Consider the following 21,152-nt stretch of genomic DNA (forward strand, 5'->3'; position numbering starts at 1 on the left):
TTTGACAGAGAAACACGTCACAAAATGGCAGCTGAGTAATAAAGATTCACAGTCACCATTCCAATATTTGTATGAGAGCAGATTAGTAATGTGATCTGGGCTATCTTCATTTCAGCAAATACATTCCAAACTTCTCTCTAATAACCTGCATCTTTTTTGGTACCTCTAGAAATTTCTCTCACCATGTGTCTCACACAGGTGGACAAGACAATGACTGACTTATAGAAATTTATGTTAGCAAAGAACTATTATAATATATCAGATTCCAGGTTTTACTAAAAAATTCCTTCCCGCTACTAATAAATCTATGCTCCAGGACAAAGAAATACTGAGAGATTGATTATGGTCTTTCTGAAAGCAAAGAACATACCAGGACAGGATATAAAAGTTTTCATACTTTTTTGTCCTATTTTCTTTGGCTGCAGATAGGGAAACAGTCACCTTTAGCTGTATCTGTTTCAGTGCCAAACCTCAAGCCTCCGATTTTAGTCCCAGCTTTTCAAGTGTGTGGGGATACTAAACAAAAACTGTCGATAGAAAACAAACTAAAAAAACCCTACTCTGTCTTGGAGAGAAGGAGAAAGAGAAATCTCAACCGACGAAAAAACTAAACTAAGAAGTGACAGCAGTAGGCAAACCCTGTACTGGAATAAACCTGTGCTGGCTCACTCCTCTCATCCACCAAGAAGAAATAACACAGTACAGGGATACCATTTTATGAACTCTAGAACTGTATTCCTCATCCTGTTCATTCATCAAAGTGGGTAGGAGCAATAATTTTAAATTATGTCCCAGAAAATGTATCTAAGACTTCTGAATAACAATTTAACTCTGAGGTATAGTTCTATTACAATTTTGCCCCAATGAGTAATTTGAGACCGAAATACAGCCTAAGGAAAGCTTTCTGTATCATGTCCATTTACAGCATGAACTTCTTGTAAAATCAGGGGTTGTGATACGAACTGCTTGCATGAAACATCTAATTCTTGACTTCCTAACCACCAAGGAGTCCAACGTACCTTTTGCAGACCAGACACTTTCATTTCTATCAAGAGATTGAGTGGTAACGCCCTTAAAGTTTGGAAAGGACTAGACTAGCTTTTGGCACTGTAGATAGAGGACATTAAGGCCTACTCTTGTCTGGAAAGTGCAGATATGCTTGTTCCTTAACAAGTTTTACTTTTTTTCCCCAATTCTCTTCCCCCTCCCACAGTGGAGGGGGGGGCGGAGGGGCTGGTGAGCAGCTGTGTTGTGCTCTAGTTGCCAGCTGAGGTTAAACCACAACACTATCCAAGGCAGCTTCTCTCCCTGCTCCCAGAAGACTAATTCCTGTGCATAGTTTTCCACCATGTACTAAAAAATGTCACCACAGTAAATCCCTACAAAATCCATGCAAACCTGCATCATCTTACCTTTCTTGCTGACTTGTGGTAGCTTATCATTCAAAAGACATAAAAGTCAGAATTTAAAGAGAATCTAGGAAGTAGAGCAGATGGTTTTTCCTTTATATTTTTTATCCAGAATCTGATCAAAGGGAGATAGATAATACAATTTCTGCCACCCAGTCTTGCACTTGAAAACGATTATTCCTTCACCATTTTCACTTCCTGCTTTATGTCTTCATCTGTTTCCCTGGAAATGGTATATGAAGCCCAGCGATCTAATTTTTCTACTCCTCTCTCTGTGATGGAACACTAAATGTGTTTTGTCCAGGAGCTCTGTGAAGATTGTTTTAATATCCTCTGATTGCTGCCTGAATTCTGACAGCTTCCTGGGCCTTCAGAGATGATTAAAGAAACAAAACACATTAAATTCCAAGTCAGCTGTCCCAAGCAAGTTTAACTAATAGAATTCTTCTTCTTTAAACTTCACATTTACTGACTTCACCTTCCATTGGACTCTGTATAACAAACTCCAACAGTTTGCCTGAAATTTAGATTCCAAAATATCAATACTTATCTGTTTCGGAACTATCATAAAAGCTTTACTTATTCTTTTGCTCATTCATCATTTGTGCCTTGTGCACATTCCATAGTGCAGTATCTCCTCACAACTTCTGCTAGCCCCACAGTGACACTAGAAATACTGTTTGCCTGTATTTCACTAGTCATTTGCCTTTGCATCAGCAGCCTTAGAAGAAGGAATCAGGTTACGAATCTCTTCTTATGGAGAACAGGAGTAAATATCCCTTCACATCCCCATGCTGAGAATACATTAATAGGAAGCAGCATTTCTTTTCAGGTTTAAGTCTTCCAACCAAACTACCTGTTTGTATAATTTGTTCTTGCTTCCCCATCTCAACTTTACTACAAAGCACATACTTTCATTAATTGAAAGGTAACTGAATTCAACAGATCAAAGGACAAACTACCAGCACAATGTCCTTTTGCAGTCTGGGTACTAGGAAAGTGCCACAGCAGATGCAGATGAGATTACCTCTAGGCAGCAGGCTGATTATCACCGTGTACTGATAATGAGTTGCACTTCGAAGACCACCAGATCTATTCCAACACTTAGAAGAGTGTTTTGAAGAGAAATGGAGGATGAACAGAAGTATAGTGATTCAAACAATGATAAAAGCAGCGTTTGAAAGTTTCATCCTAGGAAACTTAATCAATTTCTGATTTCATTCTTATGAAAAAAAGACAGAATTTCACAGAAATCCTACCAAGATCAATGGGTATTGCATACAAACTTCTGCGAAGAAAAGTTGGCTGCCTATTACTTCTGCCTATTACTTGTCAACACTTTAAACCTCAAAAGTACAGAAGGTTTCCATCTTCCTAAACATTGCTAATGCATTCTACATAAATTCAAACAGTATCAGTTTCGTGGATTAAGCAATAAGCATACAGTTCTTCAAAGTATTAGAAGTACACGAAAACTAATGCAGAGTCTATAAAGGACGTTTTAGAAGTCAGTTGTGTGGTTTTTCCCCAACTTAAATAATATTTAAAGACACAAGAAGTACGCAGGACAAGTTGTTTCCATTCACCTTTGTGAAAGAGGCAAACGAATGACTTTGCGATGAAAAAAAAGGTGACTTTTTTATAGAAGCATTAAAGATAACGCTATTCGTATCATGTTAACAACTGACTTTTTAAAGGTACTCAGACCAATAAGAAGTTGCACTTCAGTCCAGAGCTGAAAGAAAAAAGACAAAGAAGCCTCTGCCAACCCCACCCATCACATTGTTCTTTTAGATCAATGAACATCTGAACTGAAGTATAGAGATATGTTTACATTTTCAAATTTCCTTTGTAAAGTGACATTTATTAACAAGCTTGGCACAGAGAAACCTCATTGTGAGAAGACACTGACAAACCTCATTTTCTCAGTGTCTCGCTAATGACACTGACAATAAGTGAATTCTCACTACTTCCAAGTAGTGACAAACGAAATATTCACTGAACAGAATCATCTAAGTCAGTAATACAAACTGGGATATAAGAAAATACCTGATTAAATTATACGTCATGGAGTATGTATTGTAAGGATTATTCCTTCCCTTCTTCCCCCTGCCCCCATCTGTAATACTTTGTAAAGATTTGTAAGCAGATTTGTCTTAGCTTCTAGTACTGTACATATCCACATCTTCTGGGCTGGACTGACCATGGTCCATAAGTTTTGGATCAGGCTTAAATTTTGGTTTCTTCACTGTTCCTGTGGGAGATATTAAAGTAGTTTAATTAAAAAAAAATACACATTTGAGCTGTAGAAAAAAAAAGCATATTGACACATTTTAAGAATTACTGTATTACCAAACACAAAAGATCAAAATACATATGTTCTAGTTCAAACTGTGTAAGTGATACAGGACGATGAAGGCATGTTGTAATTATTAGCTTACAGCAGTGGATGGAGAGCAGGTCTTCCTCCAACTCTATAATACTTCCTGAACACAGCAGAGTGAGAGAAGAAACAGTGATGCTTTGCCCTACACATGGAAAGGAAGGGAAAGTTTGGGACCTTTGGGTCCTTCTTCCCCCACTGCTCCCAGGAGCACAGCTGTCTCCCCAAACCAACTGCATCAGTATCTTCCCTGAAGCTGCTGCCAGATGGTAGGAAATCCAAATTAAGACACATACTCTTACATAGTTTCACTTCATGACTTTCAAAAACAATGAATTAAATTTACTAAAATGTTGAGCCCTCACACTTTAATGATACTGTAATTCCAGAGGTTCAAAGAGAATATAAAGGCAGGTTTTTTAGGACTGTGCCTCTGATTACTAGTCTGCTTCTTTTCCAGCTACATCAGTTGGTTTAACAAAGGGTGCTATGTTCTCCTGAAAGCTTTGTCCCTTTTGGACTAGTGAAAATAAACATCTCTGAAAACACAGATTAATTTAGGGCATGGATATTTTTGGCTGTGTTAGGGACATGAACTAATTCCAACCACGAAAGCAAAGACAGAAGATATATAAGACCATTAAAGACAGTCTGGCCTGAGCGTATGTAAAAACAGATCAAAGCATTCCACAAACTAAATCAGAAAAAATACAGGTGCAAAGCAAAGGAAGGTGTGAATGTGTATTATAGTGAAAATAAAGGAAAAAAAAAAATTAAAACCCATTCAAATATGTTCTGCTTACTTTCCAGAAAAAAAAAAGATATTCTGGTAAAGAACACAATAAAAAGAAGCAAGCAAGTTTAAGTGACGAGTAAAATCTGAAAACTGCCCCTACAATGGTAACAATATTTTAAAACAAATTTATTTCTTATTTAACAGGTAATTCTACTATTGCTCTTAGCAATTGGCCTATCAAAATATTTGTATGTTAAATATGCTGCTACATGATCTAGTCGACTAGCTCAACCACTTAAGAAGCACAAAGAGTACCACTGCAAAAAAACTAGCAAAATAAAATCCAGTGCTTCATTTGTCAATTACACATTCCTCTTTTAACAATATCTGAAGATACAGAACCTGTACAGAGAAATGAACAGTAATTCAAATTAGCTGTTTTCACAAAAATCCAGCAGTAATCCTTTAAATTACACTTATAGTATTCCAACAGCAGAAGGGTAATTTAAAGTAGGCATTTAACAGAAGTACTTGATGATATAATCTCACTGCTAACAATATGGGATATGGTCCACACCATATGGAATGAAAGAAAACATTATTGAGAGAGAACAACAAATATATAAGAATTCTGATACTGTGACAGGGTCCACAGTGAGAAAATTATCACCTCCCCGAGGCTCTGAAGTATATATTAACTGACAGTGTGTACAATATATTCTCAAGAATAAGCTATGACAGTCTGCTCCATTTTAAAGCAAGGGTAACTCCAAAATTAAGTCAAGTAATTGGATTTGCAAGTTGCCCTGAGATTACACTTTAGATGTTTAACTCACCTGATGAAGGCACTGGATCTGTATTACTCCAAGACTCTACTGGAGAAGATTCTGTTCTGTTAAATGATCTTGACTCAATAGCAGACTCAGGTTTTGTACTAGAAATTTCTTTCTTCTTCTTCTTATCTTCTTGCGTAACTGATTTTGACTCTTGCTGCAGCTGTGAACCAAACATTAATAAAAAAATGCACATGGGTATATGCTTAATACTTTATTGCAAAATAAACCTTTCAAGTCTGAAAGCTTATCTTTTGTGAAATTATTTTCAGATATGACATCATATAATGATATTCAACTAGTAGTGTTAAAGTCAGCTGCACTCAAGGGACACAGCTGGAAAAAATAAAATGCATGAAAGAACCCCACAGTTCAGATACAATAACTTCAAATTCACATGTAAGGAAATTTATTTTGTCACAAGTATATACTTAAGTGATACTGTGCTTTTACCTGAGACCCTCAAAGTACTTCACAAGGAAGTCACTGTTCATTTTCAGACTGAAATAGTATTTCATTTTTACAGAACACTTACTACCCTTAGTTAACAGAAGATGGAAAGATAAATCATGGTAACACCCTAGTAATGAAAAATAGTATACTGGTTTGGTAACAGGCTTCACTCAGATAAGAAAATAAAGTTAATAGAAGCCATCTTTACCACATCAGTTCTTGTTTCACTATCAGTTTAATGACATTTATCTGAACCTCATTTTCAAAACTCAGAATTCCATTTGTGCTCCTCAGTGGAAATAAAAGATGAGGACTGCATACAAATGAATACCATAAATTCAAAGCAAATACTTCTAAATGTTAATATAACTGGGAAACTTTAATTTTCTTTTGAAAAGAGAAAAAAAACCCCCAAAACAATCACTGTGCAAAGCTGAAATTTTACTCAGGGAAGTACTACTTTTGTCAAGGGTTTATAATTTCCACTGGAGAAAAACCCCTTCAGGTTGCAGAAAAACCAGGCTTAACTCTGGGATGTACTTGCCCAAATTCCATATGTAATTTACAGGCTGTTAATATTCCTCTTTACTTAGGGCTAGCAAGGCCTCAGCTCGTTTACTATGTTCTATTTTGACCACTTAAAAAAACCCCAAACAACACAAGCCACACACACAAAACCCTAAAAACAGAGAAAGGAGAGAGAGAAACTACAGAAAGCTCAGAGGAGAACAAGAATTACGTAGGAGTTGGAAAGCCTGCTCTATAAGAAAAGATTATACTAGGGAGAAGATAATGTCAAAAACCATGATAAATTTTCCATATGTAATAGGTCAATATGAAGAGGTTACTGACCATGTATTCACTATAGCTGCAATGAGGACAGGACAAGGAAAAAAAAAACAACCACCCAGACATGGACAATCTACATCACAGGGTAATTAAAACAGACTATCTGGAAGGGTTGTGGAATTTCTTTCACGGATCTGTTTAAGACCAAGCTAGTCATACCCACTGTCATTCTGTGTGTCTTTATCTTAAATACAGTGGTCTGCTTAGGAGCCAAGCTTGAATCAGAATGGATTATTTTTGTCAAGATCAAAAATGAGCTGTAAGAGAAAGTCAGTCTTTTGTGCATCTTGCATGTATTCTGGGACTACATAGGGGATCTCACGATCGACTGGTCTGAAAGGCATAACAAATAAGACATAAATTAAACACTGAACTTACAAAAATATCAGAGGGAGGGGGTTGTGCCTCACTTAACACAATTAGTAATCTTAAACAGTATCAGCAGAATAGTACTTGGCCTTCTAATTTCCTTTTTTCTCCCTTTGAATTTACGAGTTAGTCATTACTTCAGAAAGCCTACCTTGATGCCATCTTCCTTTTTTGCCCATAGTGATCGCACAGCTTCATAGATTTGATGGCTTGCAGAAAATAACTTTTTCCCTGTTACCTATTTTTTTAGAAAAAACATGATTTAACAACAGCTTTAAAAATACTAAGATACACAGACTATTCAAATGAAATGCATCTTATTTGCATGAGAACATGCTTGACCCCATCATCTACTTTTCAAGATCTGGTGCATGTTTCTCTTACATCAAACAAATCCTAAATAATGTTTAAATCGGTATTAGAAATCCACAGGTAGCATTCACATGCTACATCCACCTACTCAAAATGAAATCAAAACTTGATCAGCAAACAGTGTTTTGGCAGTGTTAGCACAACAGACTGGAGCAGCAGCTTTAAAGGATCCAAACTTGTCTCACTATGTTGGAAATGATCAAAGACAGTAACACAAAAGGAAAAAGCCCCAAAAGATGACCTGGGCCATGTTTGTGAGCAGTGCTTTGCTTTACAAATGGCCAAATCCTTCAGTCTCTTTTTTAAAAGTAATTTCATAATACTGCAGTAACTATGGAGTACCTTTACAAATGCTCTGTAGAAACAGAATACTTCAGAGTTGCAACTACAAAAAACTGTGCAAAAGGTGATACAGAATCTAAGTAGATAGGAAACAAGGATTTAGTTTCCTGAGATAGGTCATAACATACAGTGTAGCATTCCTATTAATTTCTCCATCTTCCAACCCTGACATTTAAGTTTTATGATAATAAGCCAAGAAATTCCACTGCCTCTTGAGAAACAGTAATCCTCACTGATTTGCCTATAAGAAAAAAACCAACATATCAGTTTAGCAATATAAGATTGCCCAAAGATTTTAAGCACAGTGTAGGTCTTTGTGGTACCTTCCTAAGTACTCTGGAAGTATAAAAATACCAAACAAAACCACCTCACTAAAATTAATAACAATAGCAACTGATTCATCATGATGGAAAGTTAGAGCTTAAATAGTAATTTTTTCCATCAGATTTCAGGTTAATATCCCACAAATCTTTCTGTCAAAACTTAAACCTGATCATTTAACTTAAGGATTGGCAAGTCCTAGAACGAAACACAACTAACTAAACTAATTTTCCTATCTCATCATAGAAGGGCAGTTTGGAAACTATAAATACAAAGCTCGTCAGGGAACTACAAAGAATTCTTATGAAGCCGTATGTGCTTTTCTGAACAGGGAAACACTGGAAAACTATAGAGAAGGAAGAGATATTGTCATAGTTTAACCCCAGCCAGCAACTAAGCACCACGCAGCCGCTCACCCACTTCCCCCCCACCCAGTGGGATGCGGGAGAGAATTGAGAAAAAAAGTGAAACTCATGGGTTGAGATAAGAACGGTTTAATAGAACAGAAAGGAAGAAACTAATAATGATAATAATAACAATAATAAAATGACAGTAGTAGTACAAAACAAGTGATGCACGATGCAATTGCTCACCACCCACTGACCAACGCCCAGTTAGTTCCCGAGCAGCAGTCCCCCTAAGGCCAACTCCTCCCAGTTTATATACTAGACGTGACATCACACGGTACGGAATACCCCTTTGGCCAGTTTGGGTCAGCTGTCCTGGCCGTGTCCCCTCCCAACTCCTTGTGTCCCTCCAGCCTTCTTGCTGGCTGGGCATCAGAAGCTGAAAAATCCTTGACTTTCGACTAAACACTACTGAGCAACAACTGAAAACATCAGTGTTATCAACATTCTTCTCCTACCGAACTCAAAAACATAACACTATACCAGCTACTAGGAAGACAATTAACTCTATCCCAGCTGAAACCAGAACAGATATATAGACTATATATCCTGCTTTTCAATTCACTTTTTGTGTAGAAAAGTACTGTGTGAAAACAGTTCTTGCATGCAAAATATTAAGTATAGCTCTCCTTTTCTACATAAACAACTAAGACAAATTCTAATCAGGCAGATAACTGCAAGATGACAGTAACTGGAAAACAAGAAATTCTAACAAGAGATGCAGTTGTACAGTATCTCAAACTGCACATTATCAAGTTCAGCAAAGCTTTATTTTTTATTTACTTTTATTTCAGCAATGATCTTCGTTTATTTGAGAAATAAGGATTAAAATTTGAGAGGCTATACAACTGCATTTTTAAATTCAGACAGTTTATTCATTTTTTTATAGTTATGCAATTAACATCTGTGATGGATTATATGTTTTAATGAAGATGCATGTGAATTCTGACTCCCAGTCCCGTGACACTTAATTCAAGTGAAATGGGAATGCTATGACTAAATTCATTGTTAATTCAATATTAATAGACAAGTAAACTTACCTTAGCGATTACCACTGATTGAGCTGGGTAACAAACAGAAATTCCTAAAGTAGTAAGTCCCAACGGATAAGCAATTTTCTTAAATCTAGAATCTGTATAAAGCCAAATATTTCAAATAATTAGACACTAACAAAATGTAAGGCTAAGCAGTTGTATCAATTAAAAGCAATTGTTTAACACTTAACCATTGTTTACATCAAACTTATCCCCATAGCGGCTGGAGGAAAAAATACACCGTGTGATTACACTTCAGTGCAGTCACGTTTGCAGGAGACACTGATATTCTGAATATTGGTTTCTTGGATGAGAAATAATCCCAAATTAGATTTTCCAGTACTGTGAAAAATGAGAAGAACGTCTGTGTCACTTAGGAGCTGCTGCGGTTCTTTACTAGCTCCATGCGTGCTCCCTTGAGGACAGAGATGGCAGAATTTGGAGCCGCCAGGAAACTGGGGCCTCCTTGTTCAAACGTGAGAACGGCTGGGCCAGGCTCAGGTTCCTGTTTGTTGACAAGGAGCCCTGATGACAGATTCTCAAGCCTGAGTCTTTTTTTTTTTTTTTTTTTTTTAAATCTGTCCAATAAAAGTAACAGGCATATAAGAATGTTTTTATTATAAATCTGCCGATATTTTGATTCACCCATTTGCTTTATGGAATATTCAGATAGACACACACTCAGGTGTTACAGATAAACATTTTCTGTACAATACTTTCTAGCAGGTGAAGTATTATCCCTCTAATATTTATCTGGAAAGGAGAGGCAGCTGTATCTATTAAATTACCATTTTGGCTTCAAAGCTGCCGAAACCATGCCTTTCAATGTGTATTCTTTTTTACCTGTTAGCCAAATGCCAACATTCTTTAGCTTCTTTCCTCTAAATTCCCTTAGTTTTTGCTATATCCAGTAACCTTACCTGTCAATTTGTCTCCAGTTTCCTCCCATATGCACACTGTTTTTGAAAACCAATAATGAACAAACTCAAAACAAGTGTCCTCCTTTGAACTTCTGTTGATTCCACCATTAAAAATTACTATATAATCCTGCTCTGTCTATTAGGTCTTAGCCTGCTTTTAAAAGAAATATTTATTAATGTCCCTTCAATTTATCAGGAAAGATTATTTTTTTTTTTTTTAATACTGGTTACATAGGTTTTTGCCTATGTTTCAGAAAAATCTTTTGACCACTAAAATTACTACATGCTACATATTCAACACATCAGTAATGAAAATAAGGAAAAACCCCCTACCTTTTCTTGCCAGCACTACACCAGCTAAGCCCGATATTGTAATTACACCAACTTTGGGAAGAAATTCTGGTGGTGGATTCTTCAGGTAAACATAAGCGTCTTAGAATTAAAAAAAAAAAAGGAAGAAAAAAAGAAGCATAGCAATTCAGTATTAATCCTTTTATTTTATTTCCCACTTGAGAAATAAAGATGAAAGTAATATTATGAATATCCAAAACTCAAAACAGTCCAAGACTGGATTGTTTTGTTAATGAATGAAGATGCCTTATTTTCCAGGTGCACACTCTGCAGCCTGTGTTAGATAGAACGAGAATCACAGTCCTCAAAACACAGCAGCAAAGCTAACAATTTTTCTCCTTAGGTACTTTTTTATGTTTTGTAAAATATTAGTCCTTAATAAAGGAAAAGGAAAGCATAGTTTTAACTTTTGATTTTACTGTGAGTTAATAGAGATTAAATGAGACAATGCATATTTTGGCATCTCCCAATATACTATTTTTAAGGAAAATAACTTGTAGATATAGTTTCTGATACTGAGCTTGAATGCAAATCCTGCTTGTAAGTTGTGCTAGAATTAAGAAGCCATTTTTATAATTAAGACAGGTTGTAGAATTTCCATCCCTGGAGATGTTCAAGACCTGACTGGACAGAGACCTAAGCAACCTGCCTTGGACCTGCTTTAAGCAGGTGACTGGACTAGACAATCTGTGGCTCTATAGAGATTCCAACTTCAATGATTTTGTGATACTATGATTTTAAGAACAAAGCTAAAATCAAAGGAATGAGAAATACTATTTAATTGGCCATTTCTCTCATTTGAGAATGGAAATGAAACTCCACAGTGAATTGACAGTGGTCCCAGGGGTTTCACCCCCCCCCCCCCTACTTGTGGAAAGTATGACAGTGCACTCCCCTTCCACCCTTTCCCCCTCTAACTAGAATTTGCTGTTTCAACCACCTTTCTAAGTTGCAAGGAGAAACAACAGAAAATGCTCAATTCAGAAACACTTGACTCACCTACCTTTTCCAAATTGAATTGAATCCATTATTCCATTTTTAACAAAGACAAAAGCATCCTACAAAAACAAAACAAAACAAAAAAACCTCAGCAAAATAAATGTCATATCTTTGCAAAAGTAGATGTTTTCAGTACAAAACTACTCGGTTGATACATATGGCTCAGCACAGTCAGACAAGGAAGTATTATGTAACTTTAAAACCACACAAACCAGATCAATGAACTTCTGCAGAGGCTGTGCTAAGATCCATCCCCTTTCTGACTACTATATTTATATTTTCAAAATCTCCATCCATATTTAATTTTAAAAAATCTCTTTAATATAGTAAGATCACTTTCAGAATTGACATCTCAGGAACAAAACTGCAGGGTAGCAAAACATCTGGATGCCAACTGTGGAACAGAAGAAAATTCAACTATAAAATACTATCTCCTCTTCCCTAGAGAGACTTACCCAGTAAAACTGACTTTGCCTTTTAATTTGTAAAAATGGTGCTCAGTTTCGCTAAAGATAAGCAATACTGATTTGGCTTAAGATGTGTGCTCAACTAGTTTGCTTTACTCCCCTCAAATTAGTCAATTTATTTAATCACAAGTTTTTCTTTATCCAGAAAAAAAATCTACTAGCCTATTATTGGTATCATTGTCCTCAGATAGCTAAGCAAACTGAGTAAATACACATTCTTTAGGAGATTAATGAAAAAGAATGTCATCTTGAGTTTTGTCACCAAAATCATTTGTTTGCGGTAACACAGAATTTGTACCACCAGAGGTCACTGCTAGTCAATCTCCGAAACACTCACTTGATTAAGGGCATGGAAAAGTTTGATACAGATTTATAACTCAATTATTTCAGTTATGCAGTCACTGACAAAACTTTCACAGACCAATGGAATCAAAATTTACAGAAAATACAGGAAGATATTTTGATTTCCTTGCCTTTTTCAAATAATAGCGTCTATTTTGTTTGTAAGAGAAAAGTACAAGCATAAAATGCCTTATACTAACAACGAGAGTAAAAAGTTGTCCTTTACCAGCAGTTAAAGAGAATGTTGACAGGCATCGCGTTTTCATCTATGCTTAGACTATTCAGTAACAGATATAACAAATAGCAAGGTATTTTTGATGACTAGTTAGTAACAGTCTGCTTTAACAGTTATACTGGATGCACTCAGTTTGTCTTTCCTAAAGTACCTACATCAGGTCTTTTAACCTGCCTTTTGGAAGCAGCCTGCTCTCTCCGTGAACTGCACCTGGAATTTCAGACTCCTAAATGCTGTCAAGTTCTGCTAGCAAGAATTCACCTACGTAACTCTTGCTGTAGAAGTTAACCAAGAGAGACTTCTGAACCTGACGTTGTGGGTTGGCCTAGATCCAGTTCAGCATTGATCGAAATGGACCTCTTTGATCTCACTGCCTTTTGATATGGAAAACAGGGAGAATGCACAGGTTCCCCGTTACAAGCACAGCAGAGAAAAATGAAAAAAGGGTTCATTTTTGCATCTTAAACTATAGGTGTCTGCTAACAGAAGGAACTGCAAAGAAACAACTCCAGGGTGAAGCATGCTGGTTTTAAAATGTTTTTGTCTAGGGCTGTCAGGAATTACAGGAAACTTTGGATGCAGGTATTTCTTACCTTGCACCATCCAATATAGCGGCCGGTTGCCTGTCTTACTGAAGAAAATTGCTTCTGCAGGTGACCAGGCTGTTCTTCAATGTATTTTGATTTCAGAGGTGGCGGACAGTAAATTGGAAGCTGGAAAGAAAAGCACAACTGTACTGTGGGGAGATAGTTTTGTGTACTGATTAGTACTTACACTGAATAGTGTTTTTCAAGACTGCAAATCCTTAGTGTTCCCATTACAGCAAATAAAACCTCTGTACTGAATTACGCTTTTATATTAACAAAATTACTTTACACAAGTGTGACTCAAGGTTAATTCTTTAGAAATGAAAACTGAAAGTAACATATAGGTTCTAAGAAGTAGAATTACTGAGTATGATAAAAATATCTTGTATTCTGAAAACGCATGAGCAAGAATAGTTGGAAGATGCATAAATCTATTACTAGAAATTGTACAATAGAAAAAGACTATTATTATCAGTAAGTACTATACTCTATCTTTTCTGGCTTTGGTCTGGATATAATGTAATTATGAAAATGAGATAAAACTTTACTAACTATTGTAACACTTCATGTTTTATTTGTGCTATAGTGGTCAGTTATTCAGGAGGTAATTTTTATTATCACATATTACTTAGCTATGTATTTTACCTACTGGGTAATATAATTCAATAGAAAGAGATGGTATTCTGCAGATTCTTCTAGTATTATTTTAAAGACTGACAAACAGTAAGATTCTTACCTGATTTGGCTTCACCAGCTGACCTTTTGATTCCTTTTCTGTTGCTGCATATACAGCAATACCTGCAAATGGCAGACCAGAAGAAACAGCTGCCAGCTTTGCCACCTGGGCCAGACAGATGAAAAAAAGGAGTCTTAATGCAGAAATAAAAAATTCACTCCAGTAAAATCTGGATTTTACTCTTGTGTTATGCTTGATCAAATATGGAATTAAACATGTCACTTCTAAAAACTTTTAAAAATAGTATACTTTTCAGAAACCTCTTCTGTCTTAGACAGAGATTTTCTCAAATTACAATGGTAAAGAAAAAGCTAGAGATCACCACCACCGGCGGTTATGACTAAAATATCAGGAAGAATTTTGTGTCCAAAGCCATGTTGATGCTTCCATCATCCCTTAAGGTAAATTTAAGTTCTAATCTATTCAACATACAGGTAGTCCAAGTCAATGAACAACTCTCTTGTTTCAGCAAAAAGCACCTCTATTTTATTTACATTTATGACTAACATGACACCAGAAAAACACTATCTCCTGTCCAATTCATAGAATGGTTCAACCACTGTCTGGAATAACTGCATGTCAACAATAAATGAAAATACATAGCAATAACTGGAATTAAGAATCACCTGCTTAACCCTTCGAATCACATATGTTACAAAGTAAATTACAGGAATACAGGTTTAGTCATGATAGCTTGATGTCTACTTAGAACATTAGTTTGGAAAGAAAACACCGTATATAACACAAAGTTTAAACTCAAATATGTGAACTTCCGTAAATTACTGCTTTAAGATTCCAGTCAGAAGTGGCATTAAGCATGCTGGCATGCCATATATTAAAAAAAACCAAACTTGCCACAACATGTTAAAGCATCTGCAACTTTGGCAGATTATGGTTTCTTCTATATCAATAAAGACTTTCCTGTTATGTTCTTCACCTGAAACATTTTTGAAACTTATTTTTAAAATATGAAAAATGTTCCCAGGATCTGCATAGAGATGATGGTGGTAGAGTGCCAGAAAAATAGAAAAGCAGGGAAAAAACAACTTGATTTGGGGAAATACCTTAAATCCCTAGTATAAAACTCCACTTCATCCTCATTGTTACCTCAGCTTTCAATTGGAAATACCCTGTCAAAAGAGCAGGATTTGCTCCATAGCGTTTAGTTATAATAGTGAAAACAAAATAAACATGAATAAAGGCAAAAGCACTACCCTGAATTAGCTCAGGTTCATCAGACATCAATCACATGCAGATTAAACTACTCAAGACAGCAAAACACCATCACTACTAAACCATGCTATCATCATAGCAAAACTTTCAGATCATACAATCACAACGAAACACAAAGCCGTAGGAGAACAAAGGAGGACACTGCTATGATGAGAGAGAGGACTGTTATGAAAGAAGGGGCAAGCAGACAATGCCAGAGCTGAAAGCTGTAGGATAAAGCTAAAAATGATTCTTCACTTGCATTTTTTTGCATGGGGGGCTAAGGGGAGGAAGGGTTACTTAAGGTTTCTCTACAGTAACGGTCTATTAATACATAGTTTTCCTGCTCTTAACATACAGCCAATGTGCCCCTTCCCTCTCCTTGGAGCATAAAACCTTCCTGTCAGCGTAATTACGGTACCGTCCTAAAAGTCTGCTAGTGGCTACTATTTATTTCATGCTTTTCTTCAATATAGAAATGGTAGGAAAATGCATAGGACTGAGTTCATTTTGCTTTGAGAAACAGAACCCCACCTCTTTTTCTCTTCAGGCCAGGTTGACATTACGACATTTTCGTTAACACAGCTATGTCAGCTGGAAGCGTCAAAAAACCGTGCGACTCCAGCACAGCTAGGCTGGCAACCCTCAGCTGGCAAAGCCATCACTGTAAACGCGACCATGCTGACCAGCACGTACTATTCTCTTAATTTACAACAGTGACACCCCAAACGACTTTACCTTTGCAGATGAAGTATAAGAGGCCCGGGGGGCACTGATACAGAACTGCTAGACATGGTCACTGGATGAAAGTTGGGGATACGACTCCGAGGAACTTGCTGCATCGGGAGTCCCAGCCAGGGGAGATGAGGACAGAACAAAAGCAGAGGCTGAGTGAGCTCCTTTTCCCACAGAGGCTGACAGGCAGGGCAGTGACTCAAAGGCAAGAACTTGGGATAGCTGTCGCCCATTTCCTCACCTGGGGACGGAGGGAGGGTTTACACGCACACAGGTGCAGGAGCAGACACCTTGCAAGTTAAGCCAACGCCATGTCTGGATTTGGAGTGGGGCAGAAGGGGAGATACCAAAAATTGTGTTACTAAAGAACCGTGTTTTTCCCACGTTGACCTAGCTATGCTGGCAAGCGCAGACACGGTCAGAAGGAAGATGGAAGCTCGTACCACTTCCAGAAACCTAGAGAGAAAAAGTCCTACAGATGTGAAAATACGGCCACGCGGATATCACGTGCGTTGACCAGCATTGTGAAAAAATTCAGTTAGTCACATGTTGACAAAAGGTTTAACATATAATGTTATTTAACCTTAAACATCAATGATCTAACACACTTAGTACAACTTAGGTTACAACTGCTATACTGAGGACTACTTGCCATTTGGCTTTTCAGTGCCTAACATGACCACCTCAGCAGAAAAAGTCACCAGGAGGCTCTGTTGTCTCAGCTGTGCCCAGCACAGGAGAGCAGCTCTCCTAGCACTGAACAGCCCCAGGACACAGAAAATAGGTGAGAGAGGATGGCACTAACCAAAATATCAACCAATTAACACAGTAACTGTCTTTCTGATAGCGTTGCTTAGAGCAAAACGCCACAGTCTGAGCTACAGGAGATTACCTACAAAGGGACATCCGTCCTCAGTATTTTTGAAGAATTATTAAAGAAAACTGTTTAAAACGTATTGTAATTCAGATGGCTTGTTTCAGCACAAGATGCTACCACGACAACATACCAATTTTCAGTAGATACCAGAAGGAAAATAAAATTTAAAAGTGAGAAGTGAGAAAGCATGAAAACGTTACATTGTTCACTTAAATTTGATTAATTCATTTTAAAGAGTCACAACAGAGTATATTGTGCTAAATGTAAAAGAGAAAGCTATACCAGGAACGATGAAACTGGTCCAATTCCTGACTGACAGTAATTGCTTTACTTTTGGATGCCTGAAGACAAATGCATAAATATTTAAAAATCCAAGCGAACAGCTGTACTATCTAACATTTATGCTGGCACAATTATTCCAAGAAGGTTTCACTCTTTTCCACTGAAATCACAAAGAACTGGGGTGAAAGAAAAGCAACATCACCTTGACTACATAAAAAGAGGCTTCACTACATTGAGTTGCCTATCCCCTTCCTTTATCTAATGACTAGGTATATTGAAAATACCTCAATTAGCCAAGTTGTTTCTTATTATTAAAATTATTTTATTAAAATTACTTCAAAGGATATTACGTATTAAAAATAGGATAATCATCCACTGTTTAGTTAAAGAAATTAAAAGATATTTTACCTATGAAGTCTTCTAAAAGAAGTTATTGAGAACTAAGAAATGGCAGGATCATGTAATTATATCAAAGACTAGGAAAGAAGTACAGAGAAAAACATCTGCAACAAGCTTGAGCTGTAAAAAATGCCAGAATTGCATGGTCAACCAGTAGAATGACTCCAGAACATCAGTCAGTAACTGATTCAAAACCAAAAATGTTTTTTAATGAATTCAGGAAATATTTTACCTTTTTTTTAAAAATTGAAATAGTTCAACAGCTGCTCTGCATTTTACTACTCGTTCTGCTTTTATCTGACTTAATGCTCTGACCTAAGCCCTATGAAACTAACAAAAGAAAATCACTCAATCCCTAATGGCACCAGGTGTAAATACCAGCAGCCATAAAGCTGTGAGCCCAGATGACATCTTCTGGAGACAAATTCAATATGAACATAGATCTAAACATCACCAGAATTACAGATATTAGAAATTATCAGCCGCAATGCTCTGGACGGGGACGGGAGGTCAATGGTAAGAGAAGATTTCCACTAACACCAGTGCCATGCTACTGACACTGGCATCGCGCTGCAATATGTACCACCCATACGCTGGTTCTTCTCACAGGCATAAAAAGCCTGTGAGAAATACACTGGTTATTTCAAAGCACTAAATAGTGCGGACTAACAGACATGGCATTATTTTTGATGGGAAGACTGAACAGCAATTATTTGCTGAAGAAATGTATTATATGATCTCTAGCAGAAAATTGTTACAGCTATGCCTTTTATTAGTAGAGCTAGAGTAAAACTAATCAAAATATAAAACCGTCAAATGTACCCAGATAATTTCGGCTTTAAGTCATTGATTTCAAACAATTTACTTCAAAGCGTTAGAATCTTATCAAAGATCAAAAATACAGATTCTATAAAAAAAAAATTTAAAAAGCTACATCACTAAAAAGAATTCCCTATCTTCAACTCAAAAGATGCAGAATACAAACTAAAGCATAATAAAACCATATATTTAATTTATGCTAATCTCCAAGACATTAAGTATTGTTTCTAACTGAAACTCTGTAATTCTGTATACTTGCTTCAAGAATTGGAGCACAAATAAGGAAGCTTGCCTTGAAGGTAGGAACGAGCCTCAAAACAAAAACAGGTAATCAAAGGAGTACGCTATATGCAAAAACCTGATGCGTGTATGTGTGTGTATGTATATATATGCCATGCCTTCTCTACCACAAAATCAGAATCTACTAGCCAGATTAAAATAAGACTAAAATTTTAGCAGCTACTGCATGTCATATTTTCAGTGGAGAGCTGTTCCTCAAGGAATAAGAGGCACGGGTTTATGGTTTCCTGCTACCATTTAGATGTCTTGAGGTAGAACAGAAAACTGTCTCAGATTCTTTTATTTTTCCCAGAAGTTACATGAGATGTGACAATTGTCAGAAGTTTCTAGGCCAAATCCAGTACTTTAATTTGGATATGTATTTCTTTATAAATCTCTAGTGACAGCTACAAAAAAACAGCACACGAGTGGAAGAGAGCATCCTTCCACTTCACCTCAACTTACTGACACCCCACAGATTTGTTTTTCATCTTTGTCTGCCAGACGGTAACCCACAGAGAGCGAAAACTTAAGAAGAATAAAACTTGCACAAACTTCTGTCACTTCACTAAAGGTACTGAATTACTCGAATTTATGTACTAAACTATATACTACTTCACGATCACCTAGGCATACAGTGAAGCCAAATAAGGTTTCTTTTTTCAGGTACTTGTCTCATAACTAAGGTAAAATGCTCCATTTTCATTCCTTTGGCTGTCCTCATTTGCATCATCTTTTTCTTTGCAGATATGTACATATTTTAAATGAAGATTCACGTGAGAGCAACCTATTCATCAATTTGACTACGAAAACTGAAAAACTTGTCTAAGTATTTGAGAGAAAGCCTAGCTCTTTACGGGCACGCTTTTCTTCCCTGTTTAAAGACACTACCTCTACAATTAAGATATTTTTGATACTTGTGACCCCGTTGGTCTCCAAGAGCATGATTTTAACACCCTCGTTTTACTGATGCATAACACCACCACACTTCACAATACTACTACCGAACGAGTATCTTGCCATCTCATCTCCTGAGTAAGGAACAGAAGGCGTTTCAGAAGCTGTAATCAGATGGCGAACAACCAGAAGAGAAATACTTCTTTTAGTCCCTACTGTAGGATTTAACCACCGTCTCGGACCAGCTCTCTCTACCTCAAGTTCTGCAACGGAGAAGGCAGTTCGGAGACCTCTTACTTTCCTACTCCCCCTTCACCTGAGCCCTCGGTTACAGGCTGAAGGGATGTCCCCGCTCCGAGGCACTACGACCATCTAGTCCACCCCCCACCCCACCCCCCGCCGGAGTAGAGCAGTTGCGGAGCCGACACCGCGTTCAGCCCCGGGGAAGGGCCGTGCAGGGTACCACCACCCCGAACGGCCCGGTGGGCCTACCCGCTTCCCGCCCTGCGGTCCCCGCGCACTCCCAGCCCTCCTCCTCTCCGACCCCCCGACCGGCCAGTTCGGCGTGTGACCCGCCGGCAGAAGGGGCTCCTTCCCTCTCCTCAGCCGGCGGGGTGCCCGGCGAGGCGCGGAGCCGCCGGCCCGGCAGTCCGGCTCTGACAGGACGCGAGCCTGCCGGGTGGGCCGCGCTCTTCTGGGAGCTCCCGCAGGGCTGGCGGAGCCGCGAGAGACCCCACGGGGCATCCCCCGGCTTCCCCCCCCCGAGACGGTGGGTGGCTGTGAGCGGGAGGGGGGAGCCCAAAGCCGAGGGAGCCGCCGCGGCGCCGCCCTCCCTCACGCAAGGCGGCACTCACTCACTCACTCACCTTCGCCGCCATGTTAGCGACCGCCCCGCGCCGACGGCGAGAGGGAAGGGACGAGCGGCCGGCGCGGGGGGCGGGCCCGGCGGGGCCCTCAGGGCGGAGGCGACGGGGGAGGCGGCGGCCGACGGGGCCGGGGCCGGGGCCGGGTACAGCGAGAGGGACAGCGCGGCCTCCGGCAGAGCCGGCAGCTCGCCGACCGCTGTGGCGGAGTCCTCGGTCCTGCGGCCAGCTCACGTCTGGTTCTCCGTTTATTTGTCTTCCTTTTAGCTCCCAGGGAACGCCGTCCCGTCGTCGTCCCCCGACACCTCCTCCAGAATAACCGGCGTACCCGTTCTGTTTTCTGTCAGAAAAAGCGCAAATCCCCAGCGTCGCCATTTTAAAAGGTGGAACGGAGGGAGAATCCCCCGCGACCTGCCTCCGCTTCGGCCGGGGCAGCGGCCCGGCGGGGTCGGGGGAGACCGGCCGGCACTCGCCGCGCTCCGTAATCACGGGGACTAGCGAACGCAGGCAAAATTTAAGTGCAGGTAATTCGTTTATTGAAGTCCAAATTTACAACTGAAGTTTACGACCTTTTTTTTTTTTTTTTTTTTTTCCCCCAAAAGAAAAGCTTTGTTTGAATTTAGGAAGAATAAATGTTCTTTTTA

General features: G+C 38.5%; 1 protein-coding gene across 3 annotated transcripts in view; it reads right to left on the reverse strand.

Annotated features, from left to right (window-relative positions):
• The window catches only part of APOOL (apolipoprotein O like), a 29,211-nt gene extending 8,634 nt beyond the window's left edge, over nt 1–20,577 (reverse strand). For 2 of the 3 annotated variants that reach the window (XR_007509475.1, XR_007509474.1), the window contains exons 1-9: nt 20,512–20,577; nt 14,146–14,250; nt 13,416–13,535; nt 11,783–11,837; nt 10,762–10,860; nt 9,515–9,606; nt 7,184–7,270; nt 5,365–5,524; nt 3,459–3,663 (exon numbers count right to left, since the gene is read on the reverse strand). Coding sequence is in view for 1 of the 3 variants with exons in the window: in XM_049827920.1 (XP_049683877.1) it covers nt 3,566–3,663; nt 5,365–5,524; nt 7,184–7,270; nt 9,515–9,606; nt 10,762–10,860; nt 11,783–11,837; nt 13,416–13,535; nt 14,146–14,250; nt 20,512–20,523 (828 nt within the window). In the remaining 2 variants the exon portion in view is untranslated. Of the gene's footprint in view, nt 1–1,257; nt 3,664–5,364; nt 5,525–7,183; nt 7,271–9,514; nt 9,607–10,761; nt 10,861–11,782; nt 11,838–13,415; nt 13,536–14,145; nt 14,251–20,511 lie in introns of those variants that run through there. The other variant, XM_049827920.1, reaches the window with a different exon arrangement.
• Between the last annotated feature and the right edge of the window lie 575 nt (nt 20,578–21,152).

Source organism: Accipiter gentilis, chromosome 24 (genome assembly GCF_929443795.1).
Source record: "Accipiter gentilis chromosome 24, bAccGen1.1, whole genome shotgun sequence".
Taxonomy (NCBI): Eukaryota; Metazoa; Chordata; class Aves; order Accipitriformes; family Accipitridae; genus Astur; species Astur gentilis.